Source organism: Empidonax traillii, unplaced genomic scaffold (genome assembly GCF_003031625.1).
Source record: "Empidonax traillii isolate 1590-97213 ecotype Southwest subspecies unplaced genomic scaffold, ASM303162v1 scaffold451:size1465578, whole genome shotgun sequence".
NCBI lineage: Eukaryota > Metazoa > Chordata > Aves > Passeriformes > Tyrannidae > Empidonax > Empidonax traillii.
The window spans coordinates 90695-116241 of record NW_020955644.1 but is presented as its reverse complement, the minus strand read 5'-3'; the positions used below and the strand labels follow the sequence as shown (position 1 = coordinate 116241).

The following is a 25547-nucleotide window of genomic DNA, read 5'->3' as shown; positions in this document are numbered from 1 at the left end:
GTCCCCAGGGACCCCCCAGGGCAGCATCTCCCCAGAGCAGGGGCTGTGGGATCAGGTAGAGGCGGCAGGGACACAACTTTTCCCCAGATCCCTGCAGAGCAGGGGGATATCTGGGGAGGGGGGGAGGCACTGGCCTCCTGCTCGCCCCCCTGCCCACCCCTGAGGTCAGAACTGGATTCCAGGCACAGGCACAGACTGCGGTGGCCACGGCAGGGGAGCCACGAGCAGCTCCGGGCCCACGGACACGACACACACCCCACGCACAGACAGACCACACGGACGGGCAGAGCCCAGGCTTCCAGCTCAGGGAGAGCTGGGGGGGCTGTTTCTGGCTACTGTGCTTTAAAAGCAGCAGTTTCCTGGCCAGTGAAGCAGCACGGTGGCCACGGGGACCCCCCACGCCAGCCCTGGCACGTAGAGCAGGACAGGGGGGAAGGCAGCTCTCCTTCCCTGTCCCCCCCAAAATCCACTCCCAAGCCTGGAGCCCACCTCTAGCCAGCACCCACACAGGGAACACGCTGCCTGGCTTTCAGCTCTACAGTAGTTTTTTTTTTTTTCTTTTAAAAAATATTTATACGTTATATACCCTAAAAAGGTCACCACAGGAGTTTCCGTGTCTTTGGAAGGAAGGAAGGAAGGAAGGGGAAAAAAAAAAAAAAAAGAAAAAAAGAAATATAAATCAAAACTGTCTCACGAAAGAAAAATAAAAATCCAATTAATCGGCGGCGTTCACCTACAGGACAAAATCCCGGGCCGCAGGAGTGGATCGGATGGGGATCTTACCACCTGCTCCAGAAAGGTCAGAAACACAGGTGAGTAGCTAAAAATAACTAGTCTGGTATAAATGTCTGGATTCCATGCGCTTGATATAACAGTCTGTTTCGTCTTTTTTTTTCTGTTTTTCTTTCTTAAAAAATATATATATATAGTTATTGCTTTCTCGAGGGCTGGCGGGGCACCCTCAGTGGGGGAGTGCGGCAGGCTCGGTGGGGTTGGCTTTCTTCCTCCTCTTCATCAGCAAAGGGTTTGAGGAATCTTCGATTTTCTTGATCTTGATTTGTTCGTAGTCCACTCTCATGGTGGCCAGGGCGCTTGTCATCTCCTCCTGCGGGCAGGAGGCACAGGCAGAGCCATCAGCAAAGCCCCCCCAGGACCCCCAGAGCAGTTGGGAATAAATTGCAGCGGGGCCTGAGTGTCCCAATGATCATTTTTTCCAGCTCCCTCCCAAGCATGGATCTCCCTGGGAGCCAGCACGCTCACACCAAGCCCAAATTAGAATCATAGAACTGTTAAGGTTGGAAAAGCCCTCTAAGATCATCATCCAACCATTTTCTTCCCCGTGAGGGTGGGGAGGCCCTTGCACAGGTTGCCCAGGGAAGCTGTGGCTGCCCCATCCCTGGAAGTGTCCAAGGCCAGGTTGGACGGGGCTTGGAGCAACCTGGGCTAGTGGAAGGTGTCCCTGCCCATGGCAGGAGGTTGAAATGAGATGATCTTTAAGGTTCCTTCCACCCCAAACTATTCTGTGATTCTATGGTTAACCCAACACTGCCAGGTCCACCACTAAACCATGACCCCCAAGTGCTTCATCTACACCCAACACCAGTGAATGAGCCCTTTTTGCAGTGAGAAGACAGGAGATGACAGTCCCCAGAGGACACCAGGGGGCAGAGCGTTGCAGACAGCAAAGGAGAGAGTTTTTACCTTCACATCCTCCCACAGATCCTTCTCCTCTTTCAGCACCCGGCTGGTGTGCAGCGGGGTCTGGGGCACCTGCATGGATTGCTGCAGGGAGAGGAGAGGAGTGTGAGCTGGGAGCTGCAGCCATCCCATCCCATCTCAGCCCTGCCCCATCTGCACCCCCCTCCCATCCTGCTGCTCCTCCCCCCAGCACTCACCATGATCCAGGGGTGGTTCATGAACTCCGTTATCGTCATGCGCTGGGTCGGGTCCGTCTTCAGCAGGTTGCGGATCAGCTGCTTCACTGGAAGGGTTTGAGCGGGGTCAGGCATCAGCAGGTCCCAGGGGGAATCTCCCCGAGCTCCCACCTGAGCCAGCAGCCCCAAAATACCTGCACAGGCCTCCTGTGTGCCACAAGAGTTCACCCTGGCCAAACCCTTCAGCAAAAGCTGCTGCATCCCTGAGAGGTGACCCACGACATGGCCAAGCTCCCCTCAGCCCTCACAGCGCTGCTGGACACAGGGCTGAGCCCGAAGTGAGACCTCAGCCTGGGGAGAAGCCACCACGGGGACCACATTTACCTTCCTCTGACACTTCAGACCATTCAGGATTGGGAAACTCGTACTGGCCCATTCGGATTCGCTTCTTCATGCCGGGAGAGATGGCCAGGCCGTGGTTGGAGTAGAAGGGGGGGTACCCACACAGCCTGTGCCAGGAGAGGGAACAGAGTCAATGTGTCACCCCAAAAACCTCCCCAGCAGCACCTACAGGGCACAGGACAGTGCCAGGAACAGCTGAGAAAGGTTCTGCCCCACCAGGAAAGCTCGAGAGCTTCACCCCCTCTTCTGGCCCCCAGGAGGATGGAGAGGGACAGTCAGACTTACAGAATGTACATGATGACACCGAGGGACCACATGTCACAGGACTTGTCGTACTTCTCTGGGCCCAGCACCTCCGGGGCTGAAAGAGAGGAAAATTCCTGAGTCCATGTGGCAGCACCAGGTGAAAAAGATGTGACCATCCCATGAGTCCACCTGCAGCTCCGGGCACTCTCGGCAGCGCTACTTGGAGCAGTGGAGACTGCTGCCCCCAGCACCAGGGGGGCTCCAGGCTGGATGCAGAGGTGATGGGCGTTGTCCAAACTCCCCTCCAGATCTGCCCTCCATCCCTGCAAACCTGGAAGCTCAGATTCCCCCCGGCACTTACCCACGTAGTACGGCGTGTAGCACGGAGTGGCCAAGGAGTTGTGCGTGGTGGTTTCCTTGGCAAAGCCGAAGTCTGTGAGCTTTAGCACAGCATTGGGCCTTTTGGAGGTGTACAAGAGGTTTTCCGGCTGTGGACACACGGGGAAGAAGAGGTGAGCAGCAGGGCTGGGGCAGCCTGGCATTGGCACAGGCCAAGGGGGAAGGGGCACTGTACCTTCACGTCCCGGTGAGCGATGTTGATCGAGTGCAGGTACTGGATGGCTTCCCCAATGCTCTTCATGATCTCTGAAGCCTCTGAAGCAGCAAAGAAACCATCATTAAGCCTTCATAAGCAAGTTAAAATGAGCACCACGCCCTTGAAAACTCTACAAACCGGAGTCTGGCTGAGGCCAAAGGGGTTTCCTCTGCCTCAAGAGCCCCTTTTCCATGGAGGCCCACCCAGCACCCATCCCTGGGTCAGGAGCCTGTAGCAAACAGGACAGAAACTCCCAGGAGAAGGGATGAGGCAGGCTCCAGCCCCCTGACCCCAATATCCAAGGAGGGGCTCACACCACTAAATACCCCCAACCAGCAGGGAATCCAGCTGGGAAAGCTTTCTCTTTAGGATGGGAAGCCAAGGGGGCAATGGGCTCAGGGTTGGGTTAGGTAGTTGCTTTTCCTGGCAGTAAGAACAGGAGGGAACAGGCTAGACCAGAGACACTTCTATAAACATCAAAATATGGTCCAAAGACAAAACCCCAGCACCCTGTGGGCTCCATACCCCGTTCTGTGAAGGCCTGGTCTCCCCTGTCTTGAATCCGGCTGAAGAGCTCCCCACCATCCAAGCTGGAAGAGAAGCAGGCGGCGTTAGACACTGCAGGTCCATCTCACGCCAGCACAAGCTGTGCCAGAACCTCTGATGCTCGGTCAGGAGCTGCACAAGCTCAGCAAGAAACAACCCCCTTCTCCACCCAAGCCCTGGGGTCGGTGCTTCTGGGGGTGGGGCGTTTCAGAACCTCCTCCTTCCAGAAATGAGCGGGGCAGAGGCTTCGTGCTGGCCGTGGGGACGCCGGGTGCAGGCGGACGTGGTCGCCCCACCAGCCCACAGAAACCCATTTTACAGTAAAGGCAGCAAGTGTGGCTTGAAGGCGGTGAGAGCACTCCCAGCACGCCTTGCCCTCCTTTTGCTCACCAGGCAACCCCCTCACCGGCACACAAACCCCGGGCAGAAGTGCTGAGCCAAGCTCAGGGCACGGGAGAAGAGTCAGCAGCACCGAGAGGGGCTCAGCGAGGGGGTGGGGGAGGCAGAGGCTGGACCCCCCTGCAGCACAGCAAGGTCTCATGTGAGGTGTTGGAGAAGCACCACGGGATCCTTGGCGTGGTTCCTTCCCCGGGTACCCTCAGGAAAAACTCAGCTCCCGGAGAGATCAGGAGTGAGATACGGGAGGATTCTCCACGAGCAGGGATAATGGCGCTTCCTGCCCCTGCCTTATCTGAGACAAGCAGAAACGGTTTCTTGCTTTCCCAGCGCCGGCAGCATCTCCTGCCAGCGCCCCTGACGTTCACTAGACATCTGCAGTATCAATAGTTGGCCCTGTGCTGCCTGTGAGGATGGATACATACTGAGCTCGTGCCAGAATCACACCCAGAGTACCCTTGGACAGCACGGAGCTCTCACAAGACGCAGCCCTGGGGACCTGTTCCACCACTCTGTTACTCCTTCTTTCCACACCACACACACCTTTCCCATCCCTGGCTGCCCAGCGTGGTTCTCAGAAGCCTCTTCCCCCACAAGAGCCGCTGCCTGTGCCGCCTGCCCCGGCGCTCCTCGCACCCGCTGCCCCCCCAGGCAACCTACCAGCTTGCCAGAGGAGAGGTTTTGGCAAGGAAGCTGCATCAAATCACAGCTGCGGTTGGGATGTGGTTTCAATACTTTCCCCTTCATTCCTCCTCCTCCTCCCCAGGTTATATCAAACATCTACCCGACCCGGAGCCACCTGACTGCTGCTGCAGGAGGTGCCACAGCGTTAACAGGCGTGTCTGCTCGGCGTGGCCGCTGCTCCACGGACTCACCACAGGCCGCCAGGGTGCCAGGAACACGCTGACTACCCCGAATTTCGATGGCCAAAGCGAGTTTGGTTATGATCTACCTGCGAGAACCACAGGCCCTCAGCCTCCCGACTGCCGAGCGAGTTTTCAGAATGACTCAGAGCCAAAGGCAGCTCCCGCCACCCCTCCAACGCCAGCGCTGCAGCAGCTCTTCCAGGACTGGCATCCCTACGGCTCGCGGGCTGCACCCCCTGGGCATGGCACCTCCCCGGGGTCCCCAGCACCCCGGCAGCAGCGCTGGAAGGTGCTCACCCCGCTTCTGCAGGGCTGGGGATGCCCCTCAGACAGGGACTCACCACTCCATGACGATGAGCAGACACTTCCTCCCCTGGTAGAGGTTCTCGTAGACGTCCATGATGCGGACGATGTGCGCGCACTGCGACGCCCGCCAGTGCAGCTCCACTTCCCTGCGGGCCTTGGGGCAGTCCTGCAGCATCTGCGAGAGAAATGAGACCCCCATCAGCCCTGAGCCCCTCGGGAGAGCCAGGACAGGACCCCCTGCTGGCACAGTGCCCACCTGAGAAGGCTCAGGGGGGAGCAGGGAGCTCCCTGTGGGCGCAGCGAGGTGCGCTCTGACAGTGCCTCCATCCCCATCTAGTGGGAAGAGCGAGAAGCCGTTTGCCCTCAGAAGCTGGTTGCCCTTCCTTCCAAGGCTGCCAAAAGCTTATCACCACCGCCTGTCACCTCACTGCCACCCCCAGTGCCCAACCAGCAGGACCCACTGCGTTCATCAGCCAAATTCTGAGCCCTGATACCTACACCACTGCAGCCTCGAGTGCCACCAACCACCCTCACACTCCGCCTTGCACAGCCCCTGCCATTTCCCATCCCTCAGCCTTCTGCTCCGTGGGTCCAGCAGGACCTCCCTGCCCTTACACAAAAACTCCCTCACAAATTCAGAAGCCACCAGCAGCCGACCACGTGTGCCTGGGAAGGGGACAAAGCAAACAGCCAGATGTTCCCTAAATACCCGCTTTTCTCCCAGGCAGCAGCAGCTCTTTAATGAGGCCCCTGCCCTTCCCAAAGACAACTCACAGTTCCCAGGTGCAGGAAGGATTTGCTAGTCTGCCACAGACTATTAATTACCGTGTTTGTCAGGATAAACAACCAGCCTTAATTATTATGCTCCTAAATATAGAGCAACAAACGTGTCTATCCTGAGCACAGTTCATTTTCCTTCCTGTCTCCAGCAGCTCTCGGGGCTGGGCTCAGTGAAACACCCTCTGGAGCAGGTCTGCACCTCGGAGCAGAGGGATGTGGAAACACACCCCCACCCTCCATGTGCATCAGCAGGAAACAGCAGGTTTGGTCATTTTACCAAGACTTAGACCGCAAAGTACTTCTGACCCCTCTGGCCTCTCCTGGACAAGCTCCAGGAGCATGGGAGCATCAGCCCTGGGATGCTTTGCTGGCCTGGCAGGACCCACAGTGGTGCCCAGCACAGGGGGATATCACAGGAACATGGTTAATACTCACTGCAGCCCCCAAACCCCCCACACTGCCTGTTTATAGATGAAACACCTGGAACAGGAACTGTCCTGTGCCACAGGGAAAGGCAAAACAGGATGTGCCCTTCAGCCACCCACCCATAACCCCATCCGTTGGTTTGGGGTTGGTTTGGTCACACCTCTCCCACCTCCTCGGCTCTCCTGCTTCCTGAGGCGGAGGAATCCCATGCCAGTGGAAACCTGTGAGGGCATACAGGGTGTAGGGCGGCATCTGGAAGCTCAGGGAGGACCAGAGTGGCCAAGCCAACCTTTGCACAACTGCTGGACATCACCTGCACAGGCAGCCTCGGGGTGAAAGGAAGACAGGGTGGGAGGTTGGACAGCCCCTCCTTGCTCCTCTATTGCTTAATTACCCTAAAACCTGGATCCCGCGGAAGCCAAAACCATAAGCAAACACATCAGCAGCCCCCTGAGGAGCCATGCAAGGGGCCTGGAGAAAAGCTTGGCTGTTTGCAGCCCCGCTCCGAAGATCTTGGCGTGGGGAGCCAGGAAGCTGAAGAGAAAAAAAACCAAAAAAACAAAAAACCAAAAAAAAAAACCCACAAAAAAACACAAACCCAATTTGTAATTACGCACTGGGAAAATGGAACAGCAGGAAGCAGCTAGTTAACATCATTCTGCACAAGACAAAACAGGAGAGGTACAGCAAAATACATCCCATTTTTGGAGGTCACTCAGAGCGCTTTTTAAGGAGATTAATTGTATTCCTAATGAAGTAGGGGGCAGCAGGCTCCATTACCTGCACCAGCACAGCCCTTGACGTTCGTGTCTGTACTCGGGCGCCCGCCGGGAGCGAACAGCTGCCCCGGTGCTCTCGGAACACCCGGCTGTGATCCAGCTGCTCCCTCCACCTCCCTGCCAGCCAGGGATGGAGAGGTGATGAAGAGGCTTTGAGAGGAGCAGATTAAGCCTCGTTAAGGGAATGATTTGGTTAATTTAGGAAATGTTCCCGGCGGCGTGATGGGAAGCTGAAGGCCACATGCGATGAGGCTGCGTGGGGAAAAACCATTACCAATGCAGGAAGGACAAGGTGATGCCCAAGCCATGGCAGATCCAGCCCAAGCATCACTTTCTGCACCCAACAACATCCTGCCCTCGGCACAGATCAGCCAGGGATGTGCTGAGCATGACACAGGGGTGGCACAGCACCATTTGGTCCCGATCCAGGCAGGGCAAGAGCAGTGCTTCCACCAGTTTCTCCTCTCCTCTCCTCACAGCTGACAAATTTCCTTCCCATCCCTTGGCCACAGCCAGCAGTGAAAACACTAGTGGGTGACATCCCAGCTCCAGTCATAGGAACTCACATCCAACGCATTTTGGGGGGGTGTGGTAACTCTGCCCACGTCCCTGCTTTAGCTCTGGAATGCAGGGCAGCCTATGGCCACAGCAGGATTTGTATTTCTTGGCTTGCAACGAGGAGGCTGGGATGGGAAAAGCACCTCGTGTTGCCCTGAGGTTCAACAAGGGTCAACTGCCCCCATCCCACCCCAGAAGATTTTGCAACAGCAGCGATCTGGAGCCACAACCAGGGTTAACCCTTCCCAGAGCAGCAAGGGCAGCAGATGGGACAAGCTGCTGGAAACCCCCCCAAAAGCCCACAGCTGCTCTCTCAGTTCAGCTTTTCCATCTCTTGTCTTCTGTTCCCCTTCCAAGGGAGGGCTCCGTGGGGATCAAACCCTTCATTATTTCAGATGGAAAACGCTGCTCTACCTGCTCGCTCTGGCTGGAGCAGAGGCTCTGGCAGCTGAGCCGGGCAGTAACCAGATCCCTGAGTTACACAAGTGTTCCCAGGACAGGGAACAAGGGCAGTGCTGCAGAGGAGGCTCCACCACCGCCTCGGAGCAAACCCAGCCAGGTTCACACTCAGAGAAGTTGCATCCCTTTCCCATTTCAGCTGTTATGTGCTTTAGGTGTTACACTTGCAGCCAGTGCACATCTCCAACCATCAGCTCATCATCAGAGAGCATCCCTGTATCCCATCAACGTGGCATGGGACAGGGGACAACCAGGAAAGCTGTGGCAACCCAGAGCTCTGCCCCATCCCGTTTCTGCTTCCCATTAGGGCACCTCCCTGCAGGAAAGGAGGGAGAGCAGGGAAAGGGACACTCCACCCTCCTGGCAGCGAGGGAGGAAATTCAGCTTTCAGCCACATTCCAGCTCCCCTCGCAGCAGCTTGACACCTCCGAGATTTCGGCAGACGGCGTTTGCTGCCATCCTGTGCCTTGGCTCAGCCCAGCTCCCCCAGGAGCCATTCCACGCTGCGAGAGAAATTAGCTCTGTGCAACGCTAAACACACTCATTAGCTTCATTAAAACCCTCAAGCTCCAAAACTGGTCCCATCAGGGGATGGCACAGCCCCATCTCCATGTGCTCAGGACCCCCACAGCAGCAAAGGCTCCTCAAGGGCTCCTGCAGGAGCTCTGGGCTTTTCACCAACTCTGAAACACAAACCCTGGAAGCAGCTCCTGACAAGCAAACGGCTCACTGGGATGTCTGCAGGGAGATGGCACCCCAGCAGCAAACCCAAACCTAAACCCAGGCTCAGCCTGCTCCTGTGGGCATCGAAAATGAGCTTCAGCTCAAGCTTGCAGGGCTGGGGGCTCTGTCCTATTTGCTGGGCAGCACGTGGAGCTGAATTATCCCCCCATCACCTCCCAGCAAGCCCAGCAAAGGTGGGTGGGCACGAGGAAGGAAGGAAGGAGGGAAGGAAGGAAGGAAGGCACNGATGTCTGCAGGGACATGGCACCCCAGCAGCAAACCCAAACCCAAGCCCAGGCTCAGCCTGCTCCTGTGGGCATCGAAAATGAGCTTCAGCTCAAGCTTGCAGGGCTGGGGGCTCTGTCCTATTTGCTGGGCAGCACGTGGAGCTGAATTATCCCCCCATCACCTCCCAGCAAGCCCAGCAAAGGTGGGTGGGCACGAGGAAGGAAGGAAGGAGGGAAGGAAGGAAGGAAGGCACTGGAGCAAACAAGGGGGCTGGGGCCGCCCCCGCTCACGTTCCCTCGCCCGTGCGTGTCCTCAGGCACCACTGATTCAGTCTCGCCGCCTCCTCCTGGGATGATGTTCCATGAGTCACGGCAGGTTGGAAAAGGAAGGAAAAGGAAGGTCCCTCCTCCAACTGGCACGGCAGGAGGTCCCCGAGGACACTGTGCTGCCGCTCCTTGCCCTGGGTGCCACCACAGCCCCAAACGCTTCTGCCCCTCGGCGAGCCAAGAACACGCTGTGCTCACTCAGATTGGCAAGATATCCCTGTCCAAGAGCTTGCACAGGAGAAACTCACCTCCCAGGGGCAATTTCCAAGGAAAATAAGGGTAGTGCCCATACTGGCGTGTTCATTTTACAAGGCTGCCCCTCTTCACCACACACTCACCTGCTCTTGCAGGCAGGGTAGTTTTATTTCTGTGTGTATTTTGATCACATCTGGTCCTCCCCAGTCCCCCAGCAGAGGAGCACACGCCATGTGCCTCACCTCTGTCAGGACCTGCAGGAGCTTACCCAGACCCCACACCACCCCCAGGGGCTCCCTCCAGGACCACAGGGGTCAAAATAAACTCTTCTTAAGCTGCAGCAAGAACAAACCTACAGCAAAGAGAGAAAAGCTGTCATCCTCCCAAGTTATCAGCAGGGAAGCAAAGCAGAGGTTCCCCCTGCCTGGGGATCACACACACACAGAGGCTTCAGATTCCCCTGACCCTGCTAACACAGGGCAAGGAGCATTTTTTCCTAATAAAGCAAAAGGGTTTCTCTTCAAAGGATTTTCCTCTTCTAATCTTCCCCTGCAAACTCATTGCCAACTGGCATCAGCTGCTTTACACATTTGTAGAGCCAGTCCTGGAAGCTCTGCACATGCTGTTCCCACCTCGCAGCACCAGGAAGGCAAAGCCCCATCGCCCCCAGGACCCTCAGTGCAGGGGGACCTGGACTGAACTGAGCCTTTAACGCCAGAATATCTGAGGAGCCCACAGGTAATCGCCCCAAAGCTGCCCCAGTCTCTGGCAGACACAGTTCAGAGGGAGAGGGCAGCAGGAGGGCGTGGGAGCAGCAGAGCTTCGTTCCGCTTTTACTGTTTATGAACTACAGAGGAGAAATAAAATCACGAGTCCCAGAGCCCATAAGAGGAATTATGTTACCAAACAGAGGGAAGATCATGGTTCAACCACAAAGCGAGAACAATTAAACGTGCAGCTCAGGAAACCTCCCCCACATCATCGTGGTTCTTACATAAACCTTTACATTTAACCCCATCCCCGCTGCTTACACCCACCAGGACACACAGCGCTGACGGGACTTTCCCAAGCTGGGGATCATTTCTGCCCTGCCCACGCACACAGAGCCACAGATAGAGAGCTTTAAGCCCCAACAGACCAGGCAAAAGCCTCATCCTCATGTTTGTTTTGCCTGGGGATAAGCCAGAGAGGAGAGGTGACGTGTCCAGAGGAGGAGCTGTGCGTGGGTCTGGCACTGTCCTGCCTGTCCGGGCCTGCCACACCAGGGTGACTGTTTGGAAGGGTGGCTTCATCCAAGCCTCATGGCTTGCAAGGCAGGACAGCACCAGGCATCATCTACCCAACTTCCAGAGGTGCCACGAGGGGCCAGGAGGATGCTGAGGCTTTGACCTCCATGTTCTCCCACCTCAAGGAAGACGGAAAGGTTTGGAATAAGGATCCCAGCAAGAGAGAATTATTCAGATTAGAAAGAGCTACAAAGAGGGAGCGAGACAAGGAGACGCAATCCAGGCTGAGCAAACACAAACTGATACACACACACACACACACACTCTGGCTGCTCGGCCGCATTCTCGCCGCCTGAATGACGGGAGCGCTCGGAGGGAGACCTGGAGCCACCGCAGCGAGCTCAGGGAAAGCCTTCCCAGTGCGTGGCCCGAGACGAGCAACAAGCCAGGCATGAAGAGGCTGCGTGTGCGAGGGGCGAGCTAAAATCCCTTCCAGGAGCAGCCGGCGGAGCGGAGGCAGATGTCGGAGCGGAGGCAGATGTCGGAGCGGAGGCAGATGTCGGAGCGGGTGCCTCGTCCCGGCTCCTGCGGGCGATTTTGCAACGGGGCGAGGGAAGAGGTGGCTCTCGCTCTTTCACAAGGGGCCTCGCTCGCCCGCCGTGCTTGCACAACCCTCCCTGCCCGTGCGCTGCCCGTTCCCCTGCCCGCTGCTCCCGTGGGGGTCCGTGCCCGGGGGGAGGGATGCTAGGGACCCCCCGCCCCGCAGCTCTCCCCACCCTGCCCAGGGCATCTGCTGAGCATTTCCTCGCCCCGCTCTCCCCCACGACAGATGCAGCAGCTATTCAGCCTTTTCAGGCTGCAACAAAAGCCTCTCGAGGCACACAAAGGCGAGGAGCAGGAGAGAGGCCTGGGCTTAAATAAGAGCCACCTGCCAGGGGCCCGTGCCCCCAGCGCTATCGGGGTGCTGCCCCCCTGGCCAGCCCCGCTCCGAGGAGCCCATTTCCCAGCAGCAAAAATCAAATATCCTCGGCGCACGGGTTTCAAGGAGAGCAAGTGAAAAAGTGGGTACCCTGGAAGGGCACCAGCACGGTGGGGACGTGGTGGGTGAGGAGGGCGTAGGGAAGGGAACGGGGAGGTGGGCAGGAAGGGGCAGCAAAACTCACAGGGGAAAGTCAAAGCAGGTAAATGGCAACAAGGCAGCAGCACGAAGCATCCCCGCTGAGTCACGCGGCAGCAGCAGGTTGGAGCTGGCGTTTAATGAAGAGAAATAAAGACTTTCAGCTTCATGTATCTGAGAAAAACAAACTTAGGGGCCTACTCAGCCCCATGTTTTTGTTTTGGGATCATCCTTCCGTCCATCAGCAGCAGCACTGGGTTTTGTTGACTCACCGGATGCTCATCTCCCCTGGAGGCACCGGGGCTGCCGTGAGGAGCCAGGATCAGCCCAGGATGAGCCATGGTTAGCAAGGTCCCATGTCCTGCTGCACATGGAGAAGGTCATGCCAGAGGTCCCAGGGAGCAGGTCTGGCTGGAGCGATGGAGCCACCACCCTGGCCAGGACCTCCCCGTGAGTCCAGTGGGAACAAAGGGGAATCCAACAGCCAAAATGCCTCAGCCCATCCCTTTCTACAGCTATCCAAGATGTCCCTTCCCACCAGGAGCCACCACAGCGCTGGGTCTGAGCAGGGAAGGGACAGACTGTCTTGGGCCAGCAGAAGCCACAGCCCAGCTCCAAAAAGAACCACTTTGAGGGGGGATGCTCAGAGACCCCTCTCTGCAAACCAGACCCCTGCGCCCTGCACGCCTCTGCTGTGTCTTTTTTCCAGGGCCTTTTATCCACACAACACAAAGTGAAAGGAAAACAGGGAGCCACAGGAAGGGTGGATATCTTCCCACGAGAGCAGCCAGCGGATCTGCTCCACACACAACCCCTCCACTTCCACCTCTTTGCAGAGCTCCGGGCTGGGATCGGCTCCTCCTCCCAACCCCTCCCCAAGCCCTGTCCCTTGCCAAGGTTTCCTGACGGAGCTGACAATGCGGTGAACAGAAAAAGTGCACACACGAGCTTTTACGATAGGAAGTGGCTGATATTTGCAGGTGTAATTAATACCAAAGTAAACGCTCGATGTAAACCATTAACTCAGCGCTGACCTCTGTCCTTTGTGCTCTCCTCCCACAGGCTCAGCTTGAAAAAAACCCCTTATCTCCGGAGCGGTGCCGCCTCCACCAGCCCCATATCCCGCACCCGGGGGCTTCCCCTCAACATCAGACACTCAGACCACACAGCCCAGGGACAGCACCGGGCACTCAGAGCATCCTTTTGGGTCCCTTCCTCACACCAACCCTGGGGACAACCCTGCCTGACCCCACCGTTACCTCCAAGCCCAGGGGCAGCTTTGGATTCCCCACCCCTACATCCCAGAACTGCTTTTGTTCCTGGACATGCCCACCCATCCCTTATGTTCAAGGTTGGCAGTGATTTCGGGGAGAGGCTTGGGATGGCCCAGATCCATCAGGCAGATCCTTCAGGCTCTGGAGCCAGGAAGCCCTGCCAGAAGGTCCACAACACCCACTGCTTCCCGGCAGCTCCTGGGCTCGTGCTCTGCCCAAAAAATGAAGCTTCTCAGGGTTGGGCCCATGGGCAGGGCCCCCCATGGGGTAGATGAGTGTCTGCCAGCCCCCTCCCAGCACGCTGATCCGGCCTGCAGCCTTTCCACACACATCTCAGAGAAGCATAAATAAATAAATATAAATATTTAAAGAAGAAAAAACAAAACAAAACAAAACAAAAACAAACAAAACACAAAGCTGCATCAAGGCCAACCTCTCTCGAAGCATCATTCACCCCTGGTTGCTGGGAGCAGCACGGCCTCGGGATGTGTTTCCTGCACCAGTGCCAAGCCTGAGGAGGGTTCCATTTACGCACCCTCGAAGCTCGGTGACGACAGCACGTTTTGCATCATTCTGTGCTTTCTCAGCTGTTGATTTAACACGGTTTCACCTTTGTCACGGGTTTAGTCAACACCAGGGCACAGCAAACACCGCCCTGAGATGAGCCCAGGATGTGCAACCCTGCTGTGATGCTCTGCTTTTGCCGGAGATCCCTGCAGGGATGCAGAGTGGAGCATCCCCCCCGGCTGCTGGGACCCACCACCCACCTTGGAATCACCAAAAGGGTGCCCCAGCCTGGTGAGCCCACACCAAGCACGACGTCCAGAGAGGCTCAGAGGCTGCCAGAGTCTCGGGGTTGGGACTGTGGCTCTTCCCCCTGTGAGACACAAACAGCTCCCAGGCTGGGTGGCCGCTGCGGGTTTGTTTTGAGCAGGGGAAGGCCAGGCCAGGAGCGACACGGGGATTTCATAACACGCCTTTGTCTGTGCGGGCACCCGGCGAGGCAGAGGCCCCTTGGCCACCAACAGCCTTCCTCCTCCTCCTCCCAATGCTCCCTCCACCCCTCACATGGCACAGCAGCTAAAAACCTCCAGCACTGTCAGCTCCAGTGCAGCCAAAGCATGAGCCCACCCCGGAGGATGCACAGGACAGGGAGACGGGCATTAATATGTGTAATGAGGGGACAGTAATGAAGAGGCAGAGGGAAAGAAGAGGATTGAACCCCTCTGGATGATTAGGAGCTGTTCAGGGGCAGGCATCCGCCCCACACCTTCTCCTTCACCATCTCCCCCAAACACCCCCCAAAGCAGAGCTGCTCACCGACAGCCAGGGCTGCTCATGGCTCTCACTGCAGCCTCCCTGCCCAAGCCAGGCTGTCCTTGTCCCACAGACTGCTCTCCTTCTCTCCTTCCTTCCATCACACAGCTGCTGCACAGCCCCAGTGCTCAACAGCACCTGCAGAAGAGCTGGTGGAACCCACCGGGGTTAAGAGCCAAGCAACACTCCAGACCTGAGGCTCGACACTGTCTAAGGTCACACACTCCACATTACCCACCACTGCAGTCAGTATTTTAGGGGAAATCCTGGACTCTGAAGCAATGCAGTGAAAATCCAAGAGTCTCCTGTCACTCTGCAAGCCCGAGGGGCCAAGCAGGGCACTCCTCCTCCAGCAGCCCCTCTTTCCTCCACAGCAGCCATCCCGAGACTCCTTCAGCCAGCAGGAAAAACACAGTTGTGTTTCTATTTTTAAAAAAAAAAAAAAAAGCCCTTCTCTGCATCCTGCTGGCACCACATTAAAGCTCTCAGGACATGGGGGCTATTCTTAGCTCCCTCCAGGCTTTTGGCAGCCCCGAGAGCCTCCCCAGCACCTGTCAGCAGCAGCCGCGCGGCCCCGGAGCTGGGGAGGGTTGGTGAAGCTGGGACAGAGCCCGGACCACCAATGTCCCAGTCAGCACCATAACCTCAAAATCCCTCAGCCAACAAGTGCGCAAAAATCATCACGAAACGCCTGGGTGCGCGAATTCCCAAAAACACCAAGGGATAAACTCCCTCCTGTCAGCGTTACCAAGAGGGAAAGGTCTCTGCCACGAACACGTCCTGCCCAAATGACAACTGCACAGAGTGAGGGGTCATAGAATCATGGAATGGTTTGGGTTGGAAAGGACCTTAAAGCTTATCTTGTTCCAACCCCCTGCCACAGGCAGGGACACCTTTCACTAGACCAGGTTTCTCAGAGCCCCATCCAAGCTGATCCAGCCTGGGTTGACAGCAGAGGTTTTATGTTCTTGCATCTTTTCAATACACAGCAAAAACACACGTGGAAAACACGTGGGAAAGACTGGCTGATCCTCCCATGGGTGTCCAGTAATCCACTGCTCGACAGTGTTTACCAGCAGGCTGCTCGATTTCTTACCAACTACAATAGGCAGCAAGTGGTTTGGACTCCTTTTGCCTGTTATATTAAACCAGAAAGGGGATAAGAGGATAAACACAGGGATACTTAAACAAACTATCAAAAAAATCTACTCCTGCAGCTACTGCCTCTCCCCTGGCAGACCAGGCTGCTCTTCTTGGGCATTCCCATACCCAGCTTTTAAAAAGAAACCTCTTCCAACAGCCTCAGAGACACCTCCTCATCCCAGGGCAGCATTAACCGGGACCCCCAGGAGCAGAGGCAGCCCCAGGGCACAGGGTGAGCAGGGGGCAGCTGCTCTCTCCGGGTCGGCCGGGGGCTCCTGGATCCTGCTTTGTATGAATTTAAGCTTTTTCAATCCCCCTTATTCACGAAAAGAGCTCAGGGCTGGGGGAAGCCAAAGAGCAGACAGGGCAGCCTTTGTGCGGCTCGGCCGCCCGCCCGCCCACCCGAGGGCTCCGGCAGCCCCCACGTTTCCCCACACAACCCCTGGAGCTCTCTGGGAAGGAGCAGGGCTGGCATTGCCCCTGTGGCCCCACAAAGCCTGGAGCAACACCCCGAGTCAGCAGAGCTTCCGTTTCCTAAGTGAGAGAGAGAAGTTAAGCCTCCCATGGTCCGTAGGAACGGCACCCACACCGCCCTTACCCCCTCATCTCACACAAGGAAGGTTAAGGCTTTTTCCAGAGCTGCTGGGAGGGTTTGGATTTGAGGTGGGTAAGATCTGAGGAGGATAAGAGCCAGATGTTCAGTGCTGGTTAGGAGTTAAGTCACTAAAACCCCCAAAGCATCACCACCACATCCCAGGCGAACCCTCCTTTGGTGACGCTCTCCTTGTTGTTTCACTGCAATCCTCGGGGAGAAAGAAACATGGAAGGGATGTTTTGGTTAAAGCCAGAGGTGCCTGATCTGCCAAGGACAGGCTGCCCTGGCTGCCAGAGCCCAGCAACACTGAGTTAACAGGCTCCACCAAAAGCAGCCAAAACCCTCCCCTTGCTCTCATTAGCTGGACCCTGTAGGGCCAGAGACCTCCCTGCCCTGCAGCTCCTCAAGGAAATGGGAATATCACCCCAAAGCACTGCACTGAAGCACAGAGAGAACATCACCTCCCATGAATTCTCCAGACTGTGGCAGAGGGCACAAGCCTTAGCCCTGCTCCAAAGCTCCTGGGAAACAGTTCCAGCTCCCAACCCTCCTGCCGCCCGGGAGGCGCCGGAGCTGCCGCTCAGCAGCATCCACATTTTAATCCCTTCAGAACCTCCTCAGCACCTTACTCACCCAGACTTCATCAGCCCAGCATTTGCATCCCTAACGACACGCCAGGCTGGCTGTCTCCTCCAGCAGCAAGGAGCTGGGGAATCGGAGCACCAGGACACTTCCAAAAACCCCACCAAGGACCTGGAGCGCTTCCCCGCTGAATCCCACCACCCACGGGGCATCTCACGTCCTGGCAGAGAGTTGCTCTTTACAGCAGCTCTTCCATACAACAAAAAATACTGTGGGTTTCAACTCCAGAGTGGAATAAGCAGGGTGGGAAAGGAGATGGAGAGGGAGATGTGAGCATCAAAGACACAGCTCCTCATCCCACAAACAGGGTGGTTCCTTGGAGGGAAAAGCACTGAGGACAAAAGCAAAAGCTTCCACAAGCCTCTTCCAAGCTCCTGGGCCAGCAAGGGGGAAGATGTCCTCTCCAGAAGCCCAGGCAGGTGTCCAGCCAAGGGCTGCAATGCCTCCAGGCTCCCCAAAACAGCCCTGTCCCCATGCCAGTGCCGCTCTGCCTGTGGCACGGGAGGAACTCCCCTTGAAAATGCCAAACTCACAGCTCTGCTGACTTCCAGGAGATAATCTGAGTTCAAACTTCCTGGCAAGCCCAGCCTTCCCAGCACCCAGCAGAGCCACTTACACAAGAGCCGCTCAGGTTTTCTCATCTGTCCAACACGGGCAGTGAGGTTGTGAGATGGCCCAAGAGGAAGAGAGCCTCGAGGGGACAGGGCTGGCCAGAGGAGGCTGTTACAGGTGACAGCAGCTCCCACAGCCTTGCTGCACCCAAAAGCAGCGGCTACAGGAGCTGCAGGGCTGTGGGAGCCACTGCTCTGTGGTGACAGGTCACTGACACCCACAGTGGCACCTGCGAGCAAGCACAGCCCCTGCCTGGTTGCTGAAACAAGTGGAAATGTAAGTTTAAATTGTTCCTAAACACTGAGCTGGTGCATGCCATAAGGCTGTCATTACTGCTGAAATTAAAAACACATCCCTGTTACCAGAACACAACCACGCCCCCCCGCTCTTTGTTTTATTTACTATTTCTGTTAAATTAGGTTGAGGACAGCACGCATACTTTCTGATTTGTTTGGATCTGATTGCACCTGCTTTGCCCCCCAGCCCTGTCGAGATACCCTGGGATTCCAATCCCATTTCCAAGCAAGGCCAACTTGGGCGGGGCTCCCGCCCGCACCTACAGGGCGCGAGAGTCGAGAGTCGAGGAGCTGCAGCTACTGGAACTGCAGCCTGACGGGACAGGCTGCCAAATTTCCAACAGCAGCCCCAGCTTGCGTTCCAGCCGCATTTCCCTGAAAACACACACACTTGGCGGGACATCCAAGGAGCCTTCCGAGAGGCTGCCCCGGCTCGGTGCCGCGTGCCACGGCCGGAGGATGGTGGGAGGACAGAGGATGGGTGGGGAGAGCGGCTGCTCCGGTTCCAAACGCTCAGCAGAAGATGCTCCTGACCCAGGAGGTGCTGCAGGCCTTTGGAAAGGGACAGCACAGAGTCCCAACCTGCTGTTACACAGATTTAACCTGATGCATCATGAGAGGTGTATGGCAATGGCGAGCCCAAACCTGACTGACCCCCTTCTTCTGGGGCCAGCACAGAGAGGTTGAACTCAAGAGGGGCACCCAAGGGATCTGCCCACAGCCAAGGGCACAAAGCAAGGCAGCAAACTTGATTATGACGACAAAGGAAATTAATCCATCCTTCCACTGATCCCCAAATCTACAGACCAAACCGGATAAGGATAGCAAGAGCAGAGCAGCAAAGTCCCAGCCTGGCTGGGCGCCCCAGGAACATTCAGATCTGGGTTTGCATTTTGAACTTTATCTCTAGTTTAGGCTACGGCTCGCAGGACAGCCAGGCACAGAATCACATGCAGCCCTGACGCCAGCAGCTTGAATAATCTCATTACATATGACAGCCAAGGCTGTGCCAGCTGCAGGCTGCCTGAGCCAGGGAGCTCACCTGCACTCTCCACTGGGACAGTGCACTTTGTCACAGCAAGGCAGGGCACTGATATAAGGCTCTAATCCCTTGGAAGATGCCATCATCCTCCTGGGCAGCACCACACTGAACATGGAGCCACGGTGGTGCTCCACGTGCTCCCAGCAGTGCCCAGAGAGGAGCCACAATGGTACCTTTATCCTGCACCCCCCTTCCAACAGCAGGTATCACCCCACCAACTCTCCAAAGGCAGCTTTTGTGGCTCACAGCATCTCCAGCAAAACTTGTGTTTTGGGTCGTCTCGGGTCAGGGGGATCTACCAGCACTCACGGGCTCGTGGCTGTTAGTCCCTTCCCGAGGCCACAAAGGGAACAGCGAGTTAATGCAACCATTAAACCTGCCAGGCACTGTAATCCCTCCCTCAAATTGGTAAGATCTTAAAAGGCTGAAATCTTTGAAATGACTCAGCCAGCAGGTACAAAGGAAGAACAGTTTAAAAGGCTGTTAAAGCTCCGTGCATTCAGACTTGCTCTTGAGTGCCCTGCTCCGGCCCCCACGCGCTTCCCCCCCATCCATCTCCGCAGGGACACGGCCCTGGACATGAGAGCCCTCTCCAAAATGAGCCTCCAGGCACCGGTCACGCTCACAGTCCTCGTGCCAGGGCAGCTGGAAGGAGAGTACATGCCCACAGCATAAGACAATCATAGAATGGTTTGGTTGGAAGGGACCTTGAGGGTCATCTCGCTCCAACCTCCCCTCCCACTAGACCAGGTTGCTTTTAGCATCCATGAAGGATGAGGGACATCCACAGAGGGGACAGGACCCACTTTCAGTGGGATACAGTCTCGGGGGCTTTTAAAATCAATGTCCCCACCAGAGACGACCACGATGCTCGACAGCTCTGGACCACACCGAAACGCTGACTCGACGTGACTGCTCAGCTCGAAATGGGTTTTTTGGGGGAGCGGTCAGGCAAAGCCGTGTTCACACGCCAGCCTCTGGAGCCGGTGGAGGGATCGCCCTGCTCCTCACAGATCCACCCCCTCCAAACTCTCCAGCCTCCAAAGCCAGCCCTCTCCCGGCTCCTCCACAAAGGGCAGAGGAGCTGAGCAGCCCTAGGGTGGGCACGGGGCTGCCTGGGGGCACCTGGCAAGAGCCAAACCCCCCGAGCTGGGCCCGGCCGGGCCGTGGCAGCCGCCCTCACCCACTGCAGACAGTCCCGGCGCGGCGCAGGGGAGGCAGCACGTTATTCTTGGAAACCAGGAGGTGAGGTCATGCTGCCTGAATGCTGCAACTTGAGGCCAGACGCGCGGGGCCAGTTGTGCTTGGAGAGGAGCCTGACTTCTGCAGCGAGGGCCGCCTGCAGGTCGGGGAGCTGGTTATGGTCTGAGCTACGAGGAGGAGGAGAGGGCTTCCTCTCAGCTTCTCTGCAGACAGTGAAAACCACAGCAAAAGGATGGGTTGGAAAACAGCATCAGCTGCTGTCTCTGCTGCTAAAGCCCTTAGACCACCCTGGTTATGGGGTGCACGAGCCCACCAGGAAGGCTCAGGAGATGCCAGATCATAAATTTGAAGTCACACTGCTGTCCGTGCCACAGGGATGGCCAAACAGCCACTTCCAACCCGGCCACTCCTCTGGATGCCTCCCACATACCTGCACCACCCTGCGAGCCATCAGGAGTTCATCCATCTCATCAGATACCAGAGCACATCCTGGATGTTTCTGGGAAGAGAGAAGTCATCAGCTCGCTCTCTCAGGCTTCTTCTGCTGGAAATTTCTGGGAGTTTTCATCACCTGTGCCTACCCACTGTCCACCAAGCACGCTAGGAGACCTGGTTCTCAGTCTGCACAGCTTCAAATTATTCTTTATACACTGTTTTGAATGCTTTGGAGCGCATGTCTGATAAATCCCAGCTCTGTGCCGGTTGCTACCTGAGGCAGAGCCACCACCCCCACAGCCCCACAGCCCAGTGCTGTCCTATACACTGGGCTCTCACAAAAATCATCCTTTTACCTGGCTGGATTTGGCTACTAAATCACACACACACAGGGGCTGTATTTGCGTCCAGCAGGACACCAGCAGCTCAGCTCCTCAGCCTGGTGTCGCCTCTGACGGGGCTGCAAGACCTTCAGTAAATCACTGCACCTCAGTTCCCCGCCCCTGAAAACATGGGAAACCTCTTTTGCAAGACCTCTGGCTGATGGCATTAGATTATTATTAAGAGGAAGAGCCCCGCCACTTCCTGAGCACGTACCAAAGCGAAAAGCAGGCCCCTGCCCCCAGGCTGTTATCAGCCCATCACAGTCTCAGGTCTGACTGCTCAGAACATGTGAAGTATTTAGGAGGGATTATGGCGAATCCTAAATTTTTTAAACAAACTCAAACCCCGAGTCAGTAGACTCCTCTGGTCAATGAGATAATAAACCACTGCTTTGGAAAAGTCCCAGTGATGTCACCACACTTTCCACAGCTTTTCAACCACGGCTTGCACAGAAGGCCACAGTGAAGACATTTCTGATTATATTAAAGAGATGGTAAAGCTAATAAAAAAAGAATAATCTTCCCCACTGAGAGAGGGACAGAAGTACAGCAAACACACAGTGAGCTGTTTCCCATGAACATAAGCTCAGGATCTTCATCTGCTCCCTCACTTCAGGGATATTTTTCCAGCTGGATTTTCTGGGGGGCAAAGCATTTGATCTCAATCGAAGCTGCAGGGAACAGGGTTCTTTGCTCCCCTCAACACCTCTGTAAGAAACCTCTCCCCACAGTGGGAGAGAGAGCACAAGGCCACCAGCTCCACGAGCTCGCTCGTCCACAGAACTGCTCAGTTATCAGCTGCCCTAATTCCACCACAGGCATCTTTACCAGAATGATAAACCACTAAAGCACCAGCCTCCTTCCTCCTTCTCCATCAGAGGAGCCATCACTCACAGATTATCTGATGAGGCCGAGAGCGAGACTGAGAGTGTTTCGCAAACGTGCCCCAAAGCGCCGAGGATGCTCCAGAAACAGGGCTGCCACACAGGGGCAAATCCACCAGCCCTGAGAGGCTCTTCCAGCCCTTCCAGAGCTCACCAATCCAGGGGAGGATGCCCCTGCCTCGAAGCTGAGGTCGGGAGTGTGGTTTGTTAATTTGTTTTAAAGGCAACCCGCTCCTCGAAATGCCCCTGGTACTCCCCACTCTCCAGCCTGGCTTACCTGGGATTTCCTCGCTGAGTTAAGGCAGCCAGCCACCAACTCGGCATCTTGCCTAAAGATTAGTCTTAAAAGTGGAATTTGCAGCAGGCGAGACAGCCCTCACTCCCAGCCCCACCACTGCAGCCTGACCACAGCGAGCCTCGCCAAGGCAGGCCAGCAGTGACCTACATACAGCAGCCTCTCCAGAAATTAAAAGCCTAATTCTGCCTAATAATAAATCACACCGAGGTGCAAGGAAGAAAAGGTGTGAGGAATCACCCAGACCTCACGTTTCAGTTCCATTCATCACTTCTCCACGGGCTTTATGTTCCCACCCTGCAAGCAGATCATCGTGCATCACACAGGGTCAGGTCACGGGTGACTGGGACCATCCGTGGCTGCTTCACAGCAGATGATTCAGGGATGCCACACTTACAGGTATTGCTTGGTATCAAGAAATAAAATGAAATTGAGGGGGTGGGAAACTGAAAAGTTAAAAGTAAAGGAATCTCTCGTTTTCACCGAGGTACTGCACAGAAAGCAGAAGTACCATCCATTAACTCACATACTGCATCATTTTATTTAATGATGCGTCTCTGCCACGGACTATTGCACTGGAAGGAGAAGAAAATTGGCCTCAGTGTTTTCACTGCTGCTAGAACATTGTCTCCAAGCTCTCTTCAGCTTTCCTGGAGCACTAAAAAGTTCTCTTAAGCAAAGTGACTCTCAGCAAAAACCCTTCCCTAAATGCATCTCTCAGTTTGGGAGAAGGAGGTTTAACAATATAATGGTTGTTCGTGATCCAAGAGGAAGCACAACACAACCAGAAGACACCATTAACATCAGGGAGAGACAAAACTGTGTCTCACCCTCCAGTGGAGGATTGCAGTGTTATACAAGACTTTGAAATATTAAACATAAAGAGTTGACGGTCCAAATGGAAAGGTTCACTGCACAACCAAAGCAGGCAGCAGACAGATTTCAGCTGTGGCTCCTGGCGATGGGCCATCAGGATTCTTTTAAGCATCATCTGAAACATGACAACTCGATGCAATCACTTCTGTGGATCCTGCTTTAGGTCATCTTTCCACTCTGATGCAGCCCATGAGTAATTTGGACCCGAATACCTCTCCACAGGTCTCTTGCAGAGACGTCATCCCGCCTGCGTACCAGAGGAGGGGATGAAGTCAGCACACATCATGTCTAGGGCAGTCACCCACACCAAGTTTGGGCTTGGCAGCTCAGTCCAAACAATACAATCGAATAACTCAAGTGTGTAGCTCACACTCACGAGGACAAACCAGGTACCCACTGCCTGGTCTGAGTGCCCAAACTCCCAGCGTAGCAGTTTTTAAGGTGCTGGAAGGAATCACTTACAGTAGCAGCTGTGCTGCTCTTTGAGAAGCCAGGGACACGTCCAACCACTCAGCTGAACTTGTCCCTCCCCGTCAGGGACGTGAGAAGAGGCCGGGGTAGGGGACAGGGAAGACAATCCCTTTTTCTGAAAGAGATTCAGTGTCAAATACGCCTCACCCCCGGAGAGCTGCGCAGATGCTCTGTGTCACCCTCCTACATCACAGCACCAAGTCCTGCACTCCAGGACGCCTTTAACGAGGCCAAGGAATCCACAGGACTTGCGGCAGCAAATCCTGACCCATGCTCTGGCATGGGCAGGGTGAGAGCACCAGTCCTGGGCCCCAACCGCCCTGCCTGGCCTGGGCAGAGGAACTGCCAGCGCTCGGTCTGCTGTGCCATCCTTCCCCTTTTCGGGGCTGCAAAAGGGAAGTGCTGATATCTGTGCTTTTAAACACATGAGTCAATTTCAGAAGCGAGGAGGAGCCCGTCTGTCAAAATAGAAGAGTATTTCGCTAATTTCCACCCCAATAAGATGACAATACATGTCGCCCCGCAGTACAGCGCTCATGAGGAATGCTGGCGTTTCTGACAGGAAAGTCCAACTTACCATCCAACTGCCCCCCACCCTTAAACCACAGGTGCTCAGCGCTGTCCTGTGCTGACCCCACCACCCCTGGGGCGCAACCTGTGCCTCCAAAGCCCCGTGTTCATTCACTCACTCAGGTTAGGAACCCCAGACACCAACAGGTGGGCACCTCTAAACACAGAAGAGGGGGATGTTACGGGTTTAGGTGGGGTTTTTTCAGCCTTCCCAGTTCTCAGGGTAACGCCAAGGGTTTGAACAGCTCATGTGTGGGCGCAAATTGCAGGGATGCTGGAGAACACGGCGCTCCCGCTGAGCAGACTGCCTGTACCCGCGTCACCCAGCGCGTCGTGAATCCATTCAAACTTCCCAAAGTCTCTCCTGCAGAGAGACACGCTCTTCTCTTTCCTCAAAAAAAAACCTCGTGTGAAAACGAGGAGAGGGTCGCATCACCTAAAACACAGCTTTTCAGCCACCGTTTGCCAGTGTCTTTCAAAGAGAAGAAAGTTAGGGGCAAGGGGCAACATCGTAGCGCTGAAATACTCCCTGTGTGAAACGGGACGGCAGTCACTCGGTGTTACAGCCAGGAGAGACCTGCCATCAAACGGGGACAGAGAGCAGCTCCTGTGCTTACAGGACACGCCATGAACAGCCCCACGGAGGGAACCCCAGTTCCACGACGCAGACCCCACATTTCCAGACGCGGACCCGAGCTGAGCATCCCACGGCGGGGATTCCAGCCAGGCCACGGGCTCCCCTCCACTCCAGACCCCCGCCACACCTCTCCCTGTCGCGCCAACCAAGGTGTCATTTCGCTTCGTTTTTTTTCCACACTAGAAAAGCTGGAAAGCCACTTCTCGCTGCTCGCAATAGTGGGGCGGGGGATGGGGTTGGGGGGGGGGAGGAAGGAGGGAGGAAAAGATGAGATTAAAGCGCGGCCGGAGGGGCGGGCGGCAGCTCATTGTCCGAGCGGCCCCCCCGGGACCCCCTTTCCCCGCAGCAGATCCCTTCCATCACTGTCCCCGGGCCCCTCCCGGCCGAGCGCCCGCCCGGTCCCCGCGTCCCTCCCCATCCCCGGCGCGCCGGGACCGTGTGTGTGTGTGTGTGTGTGTTGGGGAAAAAAAAAAAAAAAAGGGGGGTGGTGGGGGGGGTTTCCCTCCGCACCTTGAGCGCGAACTTCTCGCCGCTCTTCTTGCTGAAGATCTCCAAAACTTTCCCGTTGATGCCGAGCCCCAGCACTTGCGTGGTGACCTTGTAGTCGTCCGTGATGGCATTCTTCCGGATCTGCAGGCCGCCCTTCCCCGGCAGGAACGGCGGCGGCGGCGGCGGCGGCGGCCCGTGCTGGGGAGCGGCGGGCGGCGGCGGCGGCGGCGGCTGAGGCGGCGGCGGGCTGGGGAAGCCGGCGGGCGGCGGCGGCGGCGCCCCGGAGAGCATGGCGGGCACGGCGGGGGCTACGGCGGGGCTACCCCGCTGGCGGC

The 25547-nt window shown here is 56.3% G+C and overlaps 1 protein-coding gene across 1 annotated transcript; it reads right to left on the bottom strand.

The window, feature by feature from the left end:
- Nucleotides 1-558: 558 nt before the first annotated feature.
- Nucleotides 559-25503, bottom strand: MAPKAPK2 (mitogen-activated protein kinase-activated protein kinase 2). The gene is made up of 10 exons (XM_027895202.1): nt 25234-25503; nt 5267-5406; nt 3643-3707; nt 3097-3176; nt 2884-3010; nt 2562-2637; nt 2259-2383; nt 1896-1981; nt 1702-1782; nt 559-1105 (listed from the first exon to the last, which is right to left on the bottom strand). Exons 1-10 carry the CDS (start codon nt 25501-25503, stop codon nt 962-964), a joined length of 1194 nt encoding a protein of 397 aa, XP_027751003.1. The 3' UTR covers nt 559-961.
- Nucleotides 25504-25547: the final 44 nt, after the last annotated feature.

What these genes read in the sequence shown, in the direction of transcription:
- MAPKAPK2 (XM_027895202.1), bottom strand. Translation starts at nt 25,503, where the DNA reads ATGCTCTCCGGGGCGCCGCCGCCGCCGCCCGCCGGCTTCCCCAGCCCG. An exon ending in CTGCTCATCGTCATGGAGTG is followed by an intron (nt 3,708 to 5,266) that starts GTGAGTCCCTGT and finishes CTTCTCTTCCAG; the next exon opens with CTTGGATGGTGGGGAGCTCT. An exon ending in ATCTGTGGGAGGATGTGAAG is followed by an intron (nt 1,106 to 1,701) that starts GTAAAAACTCTC and finishes TCCTGCCCGCAG; the next exon opens with GAGGAGATGACAAGCGCCCT.